General features: G+C 40.9%; 1 protein-coding gene across 6 annotated transcripts in view; it reads right to left on the minus strand.

Moving 5' to 3' along the window:
• DISC1 (DISC1 scaffold protein) overlaps positions 1 to 13,423 on the minus strand; it is a 203,624-nt gene that overhangs the window by 170,361 nt on the left and 19,840 nt on the right. For all 6 annotated transcript variants that reach the window (XR_015708756.1, XM_087776635.1, XM_087776632.1 and 3 more), the window contains 2 exons: positions 10,932 to 11,917; positions 7,312 to 7,381 (listed from right to left, as the gene is read on the minus strand). Coding sequence is in view for 5 of the 6 variants with exons in the window: in XM_087776635.1 (XP_087632761.1) it covers positions 7,312 to 7,381; positions 10,932 to 11,917 (1,056 nt within the window). In the remaining variant the exon portion in view is untranslated. The remainder of the gene's footprint in view (positions 1 to 7,311; positions 7,382 to 10,931; positions 11,918 to 13,423) is intronic.

A 13,423-nucleotide genomic window follows, 5' to 3' on the forward strand; every position in this document is an offset into this window, starting at 1 on the left:
TTTCTAAAAAGCAAGGGAAAGATAAGTCTGTCCTGAATATAAAATTGGGCTGCATGATTTTGCAAGTGCAAAGTAAGCAGATGGGCTGGGTAGCAGGAGAGCTGTGTCACTCACTTGGTGGGTACTGTCCAGATAGCACATCAACACTTCCCCCAAGTTACACCCATCAGAGCTCTATGCTTCAAACTGCAATTCAGCAAGCAGGCTCTTAAATTATCCATAATTGCTTATTTTGTTCTGATTTTTTCGTTGCTTGTTTGTTTTTAAAAGACTAGCCAGGCTGTCTGGGAACAGCTTGGCTACATCATGGACTGAGAAATAGAGCCCGACTATCATAGGAGGGGTAGCCCACGGTGTCAGTTTTAGACAGCAGATGGCCAGGAGTAGAGAAAGCTTCCAAGCACATGATATGCCAAAACTTCAGCAATTTTCTTTTTGTCAAGCCGCTTCCAGAAACACAAGATGTAGCTAAACCTCTTCACGCTGGCCAAGATTAAAATAAGAGAGCATAGTAGAATCCCACAAAATACTACCGCTTCCTAAAAATATTTAGGCTGCACAGTCTAAGCGAGATACTGCGTGACTACAGCAGCTTCCTCTGCAGCATTGGCTAAGGAATTAAAGATGTAGAAAACACAACTGCATTTTCAATGTGTGGGCATAAGCAGACCAACAGCAAGATCCTGATCTACCTCAAAGACACACTCTGACGTGATGGAAACTGAACAACTGGGCTAAAAGGAGGGCTCACATCAAAAATGTTTCAAGAAGTTGCTGAAGATGCATGTGTTGCACACGTAATAAGCAAACACAAGAAGCAAAAGTACCCAGAAATGTATACTAGACCCCTCCCCTCAAACATTGGCCATTACTGTATTGTTTTAGTACTTAAAAAAAAGTCTGACATTTTTCCAGCTGTCTACCTGACAGTAAGATAAGGAGTTTCAGACCCTTAAATTGTGACTGGCTCAACTCCTGTTCTAATTATATGGGTTAAAAAAAAAACCAAAACACACAAAACAAAAAACCAAAACCAAAACCAAACCCTCACAAAACACCACAGCAATAGCAACTGGATAAGCCTGACACAGACTGCATAAAAAGCAACTGTGATGTTGTTACTGCTGCTAGTAGACAGAAGCCAAGACCAAGCATTTGAATGACAGCATCTTGGTCCACAGTTTCAGCTAGCACTAAACAATAAATCGATATGGACAAAAAAAGTTTTATCTTTTCATTTCAGACTGGCGTCTTAAACAGAGAAACCCAGGCAAGGTGGAAGAGTTGCAAGGCTTGTGCTGCTTCTGTTTTGTTGCAAGGAAAATTAAGTCTAACTTATACTTCACATGAGCACTTACTTTCCTTAACCACCCAAACCTTTTGTGGAGGTTCAGTTTGTCAGGGAAAGACAGGATAAACAAGATACACGCAAAGAAGATTTGGGTTTGAGAATTTGTACAAGCCCTTCCCCCTCATCCTCTTAATAGCTTTACTGGAAAGTTATAAAAATGAAACCCAAAAAGACTTACCCACAGATTTCAGGAAGCTTCTACAAGCTTATGACCAAACAAGGCTCTGACAGTACAGCACAACAGAAAGCCCTATTTGTCCCAGCCACCCCAAACCTATTTCCAATTTGGTGGCCTGCAACTGCAAGTTACAAGCTACCAGTATGTCTCCTGTGTCACGCAGAAGCTCTGCCCCTTCAGCATCCACCACCTTTTATTTAAATCAGTAGCCTCAGATATAGAGCTTCACTCAATATACAGCTAGATTTAAGGCTTTTACTTCCACAGGTATAAGCCATCCTAAAGCAAGTTCAATCGAAATTAATGTGTTTTTTGAGAGCTATTTCTCTCTCAAATTCACTGTCCTTCCTCAGAAAGAAGCTATCTTGCCTTTGTTTCTGTGTCCTGTTATAACAGCCATCTGTCAAGCAAGCATTTTAGTTCAAAATAATAGAAGCACAGTAAAGCAGAGATTCTATCCAACCCTCATCTGCAAATAGCTCTTCCAGAAAAAAAAAAACCAACAACAAAACAGAAAAAGAAAAATAAAAACCAAAACACACCACCCACCTGCCTGAAGATCAAATTGGTTCAAACGTTTAAGAGCTATGACTAGAAATAGCACTTTAAAATATTTTTCCAGTTTAAACTGCAAAATGAAATTTGGAAAGACCAAACAAGTATACACCTGGAGAGGAGTTTGGCGTTATTGCACAATTCAGTATTTGCAAGTACCAACATAAGAAGTGGCCAAGACCTCCCTCTGAATACCATTGAACAAATGACATTTTCAACCCAGCCATTACTTAACAAACTACTGTTTTCTCTATATATATTTGCCTTAAAACAAATAGCTGGTTCAAGTGAGCAACAGCACCTCTTCTAGTGTAAATGTATGGGAGGCTTACTGCTACAAAGCCTTTCCTTTCCCTTCCTACACTTGTGATTAATGGAAAATGTGCGAAATGAGACTCCTCAACTCCTACACAGCACAGGGTTCTGCCTTTGATGCCCTACAGATCCTGAGACATGGAAAGGACAATTGGTATGAAGAGGTCTCAAAGAGCACGAGCGAAGAGCAAAAAAAGAAAACAGCATACAGACACTATTTTTCTGCAGAGCACGCAGTGCACAAGCCCATGGCAGCTCACCAACTCATATAGCTCAAGCTCTGAGACTTCGACTAAAACAATTGAAGGCTCACATGATGTTAAATGCATATACAGCATGAATTTTCACTGTCGAGATAGGACAGGTTTTGCCACGACAAGCATAAATGTTTCTATATTCTAGCTGCCATGTTGGACTGGTGAGGAGTTGCTCTGATCTACTCAATGATGTTCACTGGAGAACCCTAACTCTGAATATAATCTGATCAGACAGGGAAGTTACCATTCCCTACCAGCTGCAAGCAGTGAATCCATACGCTCACATTCCTGCATACAAGAATTTAATAAATAAGTCAGTAGTTCTGCAGAAACTTATTTCCGAGTAACAAGATGGCATGTGAACCCGTAGCGGAGTTCAGCAGCAAGACTCAGTCCTGACACTTAGTTACCAACCCATTTGCCCCTTGCACCTAGCAAGGTTGAGGAGTTCAAGAAGCAAAGAATAAGGTTTTTAAATGTTTGGGCAATAGATTCGTACTGAGCAAAATACACTGTGCCACTGCAAGCACAACTCCCACAGACACAAAAATATGCTGCTTTTTTTTTTTTTATACCTCCTGTATTCAGCAGTGTGTTTAACCTTGGAGCTGTCAAGCTCCATCATGAATAATGAGCCATGACAACACTCCAAGTGATCCTTGGAGAACAGACCAATTTTTACTATATGCTACACAAGGCAAAACACTGTTATCATACTGCCATGGTACTGTACCTGCTTTGAAAATATACAGTAATGTGGCCATCAAGAGGAGACCACAAGTAAATACAGAAAAAATAAGCTACTTCCCGATATTTCATCACCTACAAACACAGAACGAGCAATGTAACATCCTAATGGTTCCTATTTAAAATTAAACCAGGACTGAGAAGGAGATCTGTCTCACTGAACATGCATTTCACACAAACATTTCACAGCCAAGGAACATCTGCATTCAAAACAACCGTACAGTATGAAGAGAGCACCCTGCAGGTCTCACAGCACTGTGCTTGGTGACCTCTAGCAGATGAGCACAAACACAGGACAGGAGGGCGGCCTCTGCCCCAAGCAGCCCCCCAACACTCTCAGAACAAACATACACCACCACCCCCCCATACACATGGCACTGCCAGGAAGTAGAGGAAGAAACTGTAATTGCTTGAATGACTGAAGCTCCTCTACACCAAGACCCTAACCATGCCAAGGCAGGTCTTCAAGAAGACACAGCACAGGTAAACAAGCAATGGCAAAAGCCATTTCTGCTGCGCACCTCCCAAGCTCAAGGGGCGGAGGAAGACAGAGCAGACAGATTCATCTAAAGAAAGGAAAAACCAGGAAGAAACAAGCTGAAGATTTAAACAGGCATTCACTTCTCTCCTAAACAACAATAGAGGGTTGTGGTCTCAAATATCCCTTTAAAAAAAAAAAAAAAAAATCACCTGCTCAGGAAATAAATGCTAATTCATCAACATGAACCTGGAAAACACCCATGTTCTCTAACAGACCCAAGCAGCAAGCATCTGTTCTGTGTTTCTGCAAAGGGGAAAAACAAATATATCCTTATTCCTGAACTGTTCGCAACAAGGTTCATGGCTTTGTAGTGGGAAAAACTTGCCTTTATTTCTATGCCATTTCCTAGTCTTGTTGCCACAACAGAAAACACAGTGCATCACTTTCCCCTCTCTGTAGGGGCACCACTTTACTTACACTTCAGTTTCAAAAGTTATTATAAACTATGGGAGCTTTCAAAAAGCTCTGGAGAGCAGGAAAGCAGCAATGTCAGGCAGTAGACGCTTGCCTTTCCTCAAGTTGCTAAGTTCGCAGTGTCAGACAGCAGCAACCAGTCCTGAGCACTTCGAGGAGTCTGAAGTGCTAACACATCTCCCTCCCACTGAACTGCTGCTGAAAACCAAGCCCTCTCCTGCAAGACTGGATGGCTCTCAGAGAGCCGAAGTCAGAAAATCTCTTGAGTTCTTGTCTATGGTTGAAGTTGGAGAAGAGCCTCTACCACTGAAGTGATAACGTAGTTACACGCGACAATGTATTTATTGACAATTTTGTTTTCTATTCGAGGACGTAGCCACCCATACCCCACCTCCATCTGCTCTCCTTCCCCTTTACTCACCTCTTCCACGTACAGAGCATTTCACAGCTACTCACATCACACTAGATCTCCCCTTTCCCTGCAGCACTCCCTAATCAGCAAGACCCATGCTACCACCACACACAGCACTACCACAATCTCCAGTTCAAAACAGTTCTGCTCTTAACAGAGGAGTCGCTCTGTACTCAAAGAAGTCCCCCAAATTACAGGGACAGTAATTTTCTTTTTAGCGTTATAGTTAAAATGTCCTCAGCCCTCCAGATACACCACATCAGTTTCTCCCACTCCCTGATAATGTATTTCCATTTATGCCCCACATCACAGCTCTGCACATTTAGCAATTGCATTCCCTGCTAGCAATATTTGGCAATAAGATCCCTTTAAAGAAGGCTAATTACAGACTTCACTTGAACAGAACTTGGTACTGAGCCAATCTGTAAGCTCTTTAATAAGCTTTCAAACTTCACTTCACACCAGGCAAGACTTTGCTCTCCACCAGGAGCAGGGACATAGCTCTAAAAGCAAAGGTGGAAAGCTTGCCACTGCAAGAGGAGGAGGGACGGTCACAGCTCCAATTCTTCTTGCAGCACTGCACTTTCTCCATGTAAGTCTTTCCCTGGAGATACACTGCCCGTGTTTCACAAAAGAAAAACTAAGGAAGCCAGTTCAGATATCACAAAAATAATGAAAAGTAGTCATAAAAAAAACCCTTGTGCAAAGATGGATTTCAAAGGGATAGAGGAACCCAAGGCAAAGTCTTTAAAGCACTGCAGTATCTAGTCCCTTATCAGGACAAACACTTTCTGCCCATATATGCCAGACTTAGCACAGAAAACAGCAATCCAACCTGCGGATGCTCCTCTCCACCTTTGTACTGCTGCCACTTTTGCTCTCTGTAAGCTGTGCCCACAACAGCTGGTGGAATCACATTTCAGCCAGACCATTTTCTTGAGGGGAATTAATGCAAGACTCTGCAAACCACCCTCCGTGCTATCTGCCTGATAGCTAGGGTGGAAACTGAAAAGGGTAATTGACAAAATGACAGTCAACAGAAAGATGGGTCCTGTTTTGAAGATACAAGACTAGCACCCAGGAAAACTAAGCAAGAGCTTTCCATGCAAGGTTAGACAAGTCGTCATTTTCCACTGTGGTCAACAACTGCATGGCATCACATGCAGGTGTCACACCTGATATACTAAAATACCGCTGTCAGAGTGGCTGACTGCCCAGAGAATCCCAGCTGCAATCTGTGGGAACCACATGCACTGAGTACACAGCTGTCGGGAAGTCTCCAACCGGGAACTCAACCCACAAGCACTTAAAAAAAGCAGTTATGAGTGTTACACATCTAAAGCATACACATCAATAACGCCTATTTGACAGGATATTTGTTGAATATCTACAACATCCTCAGCTTTTAACATGCCTAAAGGTTTTCCCCACCAGGAGATGCCATACTAAAACAATGACTTGCAACAGTAGCAGACTTTTCTCCTATATATAGGCGAGCCTTTAAGAGGCCAACAGAATCCCTCTTGCAAAAGGGCTACACACCTACACCCTAGACACTATTAAAACACATTTTAATCATCCTGGGGGACACACCTTTGGGGGCAGGGCAATAGAGCCATGGTACAACTGCAAAGCTTCACACATTAATTTTGAAAGGCAAACCACAAGTCTGACCACTCCCCAACCCCTAAAAGCTGAGAATAAAAAACTGGCAGGAAAGGAACTATCTTTTCCCAGCCTTATTCTCTGAAGTACCCATGCAGATTTTACTGAAACGTTTGCAGGGCTTTCCAACTGAAGACAGAGCCAGGGGGAAGAATTTGATCTAGAACCCCAAGACTATCAAAATATGAGTACCTGAAGACAGACTACCATAACAGGGAACAATAAGGAACCCAAGATGTGTGTTAATAGATGCTCTAATTATTAACGCCCACACACACAAAGCTTATCAGAAGTGCCAAGGCATTTGAAAAGAAAAGCAGTATTCAAATACAGATATATTTGTCAGCAGGTGTATCACCATCATATTCTCTAGCTGGTTTTGATTCAACTCAGTGGACATCAAGTTAATCTCACAGGACAGTATCATTCACTTTTATAATAGCTACTGACCTCGTTTCTGTGTTTGAGCCCTGCTGTAGCCTCATGACTAAATGTGGCAAGCCACAAATCACACTCTGTCAGCAGCCAGTGCCAGTCCTTTTTCCTTTCAAAGCTTTCATTCATCTCTGCATTTTTTAAAGTCATGCTGCTTCAAAACAGCTGATCCAGATGGTGGATATTTGGATTTCAACCTTCCCACATGGCGATGTGGCTCAAGAAAATAAAAACTGTTGCTACCTGCTGCTGACCTACTTCTTTCTTTAATTTGTTTCCTGCCATATGACAGAATAAACAATACAGTTCAGTGAACCAGTCTTCCACACCCAACCATTGTTATCTAGCAAATAAAAAATAAAATTAGTAGAGCAAGAAGGGAGAAGGAAAAAAACAAAAAGCAGCATGATCCAGTGGGGGGTATAGGGGAGCAACTCTCACCTCTATCATAGTCATCTTCCTCTATTGCTTTTTCCTGAAGCCTCTGAAGCCGTAAGATCAAGGATTTTATCTATGCAAAAAGAAAAAAAGTTAATTATTAAGAAGTTGCATTTAAAACTATTTAGACTATTAATCTCTACATAATATAAATTTAATGGATTGCTACATCACTAAAATGGCCCAATTATAAGAGTTAAGCCCAACATTTGTTAAGTGGACAAGCCTATTTGGAAGTCAGCTGAACTACAGCTACTTGAGCCAAGCATGGCTTTAGTCCAAACACAGAGAATAACAAACAATATTTCTTGAAAAGGAAAAGAGATCATGTGATCATAGGATATTTTTCACCCTTTGAATAAATCAAAGTAAGGATTATTAGAGGATTCTGTCAGCATGACGTCTACTCTTGATCATACTGTACTCAACAGTGTGTTCTTGAGCCCATTCTAATAATTTTTTCCCTATATGAGTTTTGCACAGAACAAATCCAGAATTTCCATATGCAAACCACATTTTCTTCTGTAAGTAAAAAAAGAAATACAGTATGAATATTTTGGAACAAGTATACTCGTGTTATGGCACAGAACATTGTGTTCACATGCAGCCAATGACGTTTCATTAATGTATAATTTAGACTCATCTACATAACACTGATATTTTCATTTTCAGAAATGTTCACATTGCAAATGCTAGATGGGGAAAAAAGCGAAACACCAAAAACACCTATACCACATAGAAAGTGCCCTTTCACACCCAAAAAGAAACTGTTACCATAATCAAGTTTTATTTCAAAAGTTACTGCTTCTCTTTGTTAACATGAAGGGTCTGGACCAAAGTTCTGAATTTACTAAAAATTCATAAGGCCAGGCGCGCATTCAAAGACCATTACAAGTTTTTACTGTTAGAAGAATTTGGTTAGAAGGTAGGCAGTGCTGTCCTCATTGCTATGCCAGCCACAACCTAACATGGCTACAGTTACAAGACTGAAAAATGTTTTGTCATTAAATTTATACATGACCTGTACCAAACAAGCTATTATCAGCACTGAAAAAGGTAGGCCTGGAAAAAGAAACAGCATATATTCTTATAGCCCAAAGCCTGAAAGTGCTTGGGAAAGCACATTTTCCAACACAAGAAAATCCATACTTTAGACATTCTGCATTTACAAAAGATTTTGCTCCTCCCTGAAACTTTTTCATATTTGAATTGCTATATTTAAACTCTAAATTGCATAGAGAAAAATAGGTACAGCCAGTCAACAACTTAATAGAAACATTCAGTTATCGTAACTACACAATCAACACACAAACTAGGCAAGACATTTAAATTAATGGTATCCCTTCTAAATATGGTACGTGGAAGTGGACTAGTCAGAAAAGAACTATAAAAAAATAAACCCAGAAAAGAAAAAAAAAAAAAGCTTGATTAATAATAGGCTATAGGATGCCCTAGAGGAAAAACAAAAACCAACATTGTATATATTCCCTTTCTCTCAAGGCTTCATTTTATTTTGTTTTTCACATCCTGAAAGTCCAAACTTTTTTCTCCGAGGCTGGTGAAGAAGATGTAACATATTGAAAGGAGGAGCTCTGAATCCTCACCATAAATTATTTTCTGTATTTTACGCCATACTTTTGATAGAGTTTTAAAGAAGCCTGCAGTAGGAATGCTTCAAATAACACTTTTTTCATATATATGATGTATAATAACCACCTATACCGAGAGTACAGCTTTGCTGCTGTTTGCAGTGTTTATCCCATCATGCACTCACAGTGGGAGGTCACTTAGGGCCTGCTTGGGTACCGCAGCCCAGGCATGCCCACGGCAAACTGACCGATGCTGTCACAGTAAAGTGCTTTCTATTTGCAGGCTGGCAAGACGTTTGGAGCTCAACTAATCAAAGAGCTGCTTCAGCGTGGCTTGTCCTGATCTGCACCATGTGATGACCACTTTTTTCTTCCTTTTTAACAAGTACAGAAAAACATAATTTTAACAACTTTGGTATTGTTGCCTTTTCTTGACTACAGTTGTTTTTGTTCCTTTCTGAACAGTCTGAGACTGGCTCATTATCATTACAATAGGAAGGTGCTTCAAATTAAACATACACAACTGGCTAACCAAGGGCAAAGACATCTGAGGGCACAAATCCCCAATTCTCCATTCAATGAATTAATGAATACAGAAATTAAAGATAGCAATGTTTTTTTTTGTGCCTATCAAATAAGCATACTGAAAAGACAGAAAAATAATTTCTTATTTTGATTATGTTATATATTCCCAAATTTGCAGCGATTTAATTTCCCAAGCCATCCCAGACTATGGGCACGTTGTCATTCCAGGCACGAAGCCAAAGAAACTGCTCCATGTCAGTATGTGTGAAGTCTGTAAATAAGACAACCTAGTTTGAGTCCTACATGTATCCTCTGTGAAAAGTAAGTATTAGAGAGCATCATAAGCCCAGGTCAGGTGTCATGGAGAATAAAGTAAGAATAAAAGTTTCTCGATCTTCTGTCTTACCCAGACAGCAGGATTGTGCAAAGCCTCCCCAGAGCAGGTTGTTTCATCAGGCCTAAAGACAATACAGTGCATCTCAGCAGGTATGTCTGAGCTGAGAAGTCACAAGAACTTGGGTTTCTGAAAGGCATCGCAGAAACTCAGGGCACTAGTGAGACACACACACAATCCCAAAAACACCAACCCACACCAAAAAAAACCCCACCACCCACTTACTGCATCTTGAACAAGTTTGTGCAATCCATCGTGTCCACATTAATCTCTGGATTACTGCTTCCTGCATGCACAATAAAGCCAATATTTGGCTCCTTATTGCAAGTAAGCTCAGAATGGTTTCCCTACGAGGCCCGCCCTGCCATCCCAAAAACTATGTAACAAAACATAACTAATCCTTCTTAAGGTTTCCCTATGCCTCTCCCACAAAGAACACAGTGAATGAGACTGCCTGTATATGTGGTAGGTATACATGTGGGTATACACACGCACAAAAAGAAAGACTCCTGACTCAACAGCCCAATACTCCTCTGGGATGGAAGAAAAAAACAAAACAAAACAAACATGGTTCAATATCCAGTTTGAGTTACAGCAGGGACTTGACCCCCATTTTTCTTTGTGTGCGGAGAGTACCCATCTATTAGATTACAGGCTACTCTCATACAGGTGCCTCAGTCCAAGAAATCTTTGGCTAAACTTACACAGTTCCAAAGTTTAGTGTTGTCAAATCATGGTGCTGCAAGAAAAGAGTTCTTACCCCCCCAATTTTGTACTACATATACTCCAAACTGCAGACGAAACAGCCACCTGTGAAAGAAAATGGCATTCACTGAACTCAGAAACTGACGTGTGACTTACTAGAAATGAGAGGATCACAGTTTCAGTAGAACATAGGAATCAGGTACTGCAACAACATCACCTTTTTTTTAAAGAACCAAAAAGAAAAGGAAACCAGTTCTCTCGTTTTTATCATGCAGACTGCTACTGTAAGCCTCTAGGAACAAATGTCACAAAAGCCATTAATATCCCAACTCCTGCATCAACTTTGACACTATAAATACCAATGTTTTGGGGGCCAGGAGGAGGAATCAAAGATGAGTGAGATAACTAACCTTTAATGTACTGCGGTTGCCAAGCAGGCAGTCCTGTAGCACTGGTTCATATTTTTTCATCAAAGTATCCCAGTTATGGTCACTAACAGTAAAGCTACTTTCATAGCCTGAGGTGACAGAAGAGCCAGCAGATGCTGCATCTGAAGAATCTGTAGAATATGAAAATGTTGCATCTGTATCTGAGAGAGAGACAGTCTCACAGTCCTGTAGTTTATCATTCGCTCTGGTCTCATTTTCATACTCCAAATCCTCTCTGGGCCTGGAAAAGCAATGCAAAGCTCCCGAGTGCTCACGAGTCCGCGCTCTCTCCTCTGGTTTCTGCAGATTTCCTGAGGTGCTGGGATGCAGAACGTACTCAGCTTCCTTGACGGTTGACTTGCCTTCAGCATCACTTACTCCAGAGGACGAGTTCAGGGAGAGCTGTATGAAGCTGAAACTTGAACTAAAGCTATCGTATGCACCAACGGAACAAGAAACATCTCTGTTTTGATATTCACAGTTGTTATTCACTTCTGTCTGATCCAAAGCATACATGTTTTGGGGCTCGCTCACTTTAGCGCCGTGGCTCTTCCGTGTACAGCATAGAGCAGAAACATCTCCTTTGCTTGTTGCTGCAGCAGGGTAAACCGGTACCACTGTGTTTTCTGACTCTGGACTCCTGTAACATGAAAGATTTTTGCAGCTCCCTGGCATATTTCCAGTAGTGGCCAATGTTGTTACCCCATTAGCAGGAACCACAGTGCTATTTGCAACGGAACTACAGTGTAAGAATTCGAAGTTATTTTTGTATTGTCTGCGTAGAGAGCAGTTCTCGAAGTCGCCACAGTGCTGCCTGCCATGTTTGTGCTCTTCTGGGTTGAACAGCTTGCAGGCACCCAGGGACTGAAACTCTGTCTGTCGCTGAGCTTCTGGCCTCATGTATCCAGGTCTTTTCGCCAGTTTCTTTTTACGAAGAGAGCCTGCAGGCATTAACTGCTCCTGACCATCTGAGGGAATGGGGGGGAAAAAAGTCATTAAAGCATTTCTGCAGTTTTCTAAGGCTTAACACATTGTAGCATCTGAAAATAATCGTTTCAGGAATGTCAAACAGTGCACTGGTTTCCATTTCAAGAAAACAAAGACGTTGACCATACTGCAGATAGAGGAGAAAAGTTGTTACCAGAGAACACTGTGTGTATTCATCCACTTTCTAAGGAGTTTGCACCTGCTTTTAAGTGAACTCACTAACATAATCACGTCCATCAGCGCACAAACCTGGGTAAGATGAACCACATCATCTTCCCTATTCATAGCAATGCTCTGCACTCCTTCATTCTCAATTCACTTCGCAGCACACTAAAGCACAGACCTTGTTTAAGTCTCTCTGATCCAGCGTGATTTTCAGACTTACAACCACATCCAGATTAGGACTGAATCTGCATCAAAAAGATGAGAACCATACTAGCAGAGAAATTTTGTGCATAATCTGTTGTTGCTCGTGTCCACTTTCTTGTGTTCATATCCATGTTTTATTAATAGGAGCAAGTGTTTCAGATTCTGCTTCCAGAACAGATGCGACCCTGTCTCACTCCATGGCTGCATATCTGTCAGTCTAATGAGATATTTTATAAGTTTTCATTTAGATTTCCTGTACTACCTATTGTCCAAAATGTGAAGTTAAAGGAAAAGTTTTGCATGCAGGACCGTCAGTCCTAGAAAACTAATGCCACCATATACTTGCTAGCATTAGTGTAGTATTAATATATTTAAGAAAGGGCCTCTGCTCAATAGCTCAATTTCCCCACACATACCTTACTTACATAGACAAAAAGATAAATTTGCTGCTTGCAGAGCAGAATAGAAAGAACCAAGATAAAAAACACAAATAACATTAAAAGTAGGAGATCAGAACATGGTACCTTGTCTTTGTTTTCTGTATATTTCTATATAAAAAAAATTATGGGTAAAAGATTACACGGTGACTACTATTCAGTTTCATATGGATTTACTGCTAGTCAAAAGGTATTCCATTCTTCTGTCCCGCACACAATCAATGGGAATACAAGCTCTGCACCATCATCCATTTTGTAACACAAAAACATATTGACCAGGCCTATTTGCCAGAATCGCCCTTCCAAGGGATCTGGGGACTAGCTGAATTATGCCCTCAATTAGCTGCTCTCTACTCACTGAAACAGAATCAATTGCCAGAATCTCAGGTGTTAGAAATATTCTCATCACCCACACAGAGCTCTTCCAAAACCACAAGTTTCAGAAAAAAAAATTTCTTTACATGCAATATATTGAATATTCATTTCTAATCACAACCCTTTAGCCACTTTTACATTGAGATGTGCACATAATCTAAACACCTCAGCACCTCCTAACACAGGTCTCATACACACCTCACTACAATGACATCCTATATAAAAATTTAAGCATTAGACCTGAAACTTCCCAGAAGACTTTTCCCAACATTCACTACACTCTCTCCAAATAACCTTCAACAAAAG

The sequence above is a fragment of the Nipponia nippon genome, unplaced genomic scaffold (genome assembly GCF_047370975.1).
Source record: "Nipponia nippon isolate SJK-2023a ecotype South Korea unplaced genomic scaffold, ASM4737097v1 scaffold_4, whole genome shotgun sequence".
In the NCBI taxonomy this organism is placed as follows: Eukaryota; Metazoa; Chordata; class Aves; order Pelecaniformes; family Threskiornithidae; genus Nipponia; species Nipponia nippon.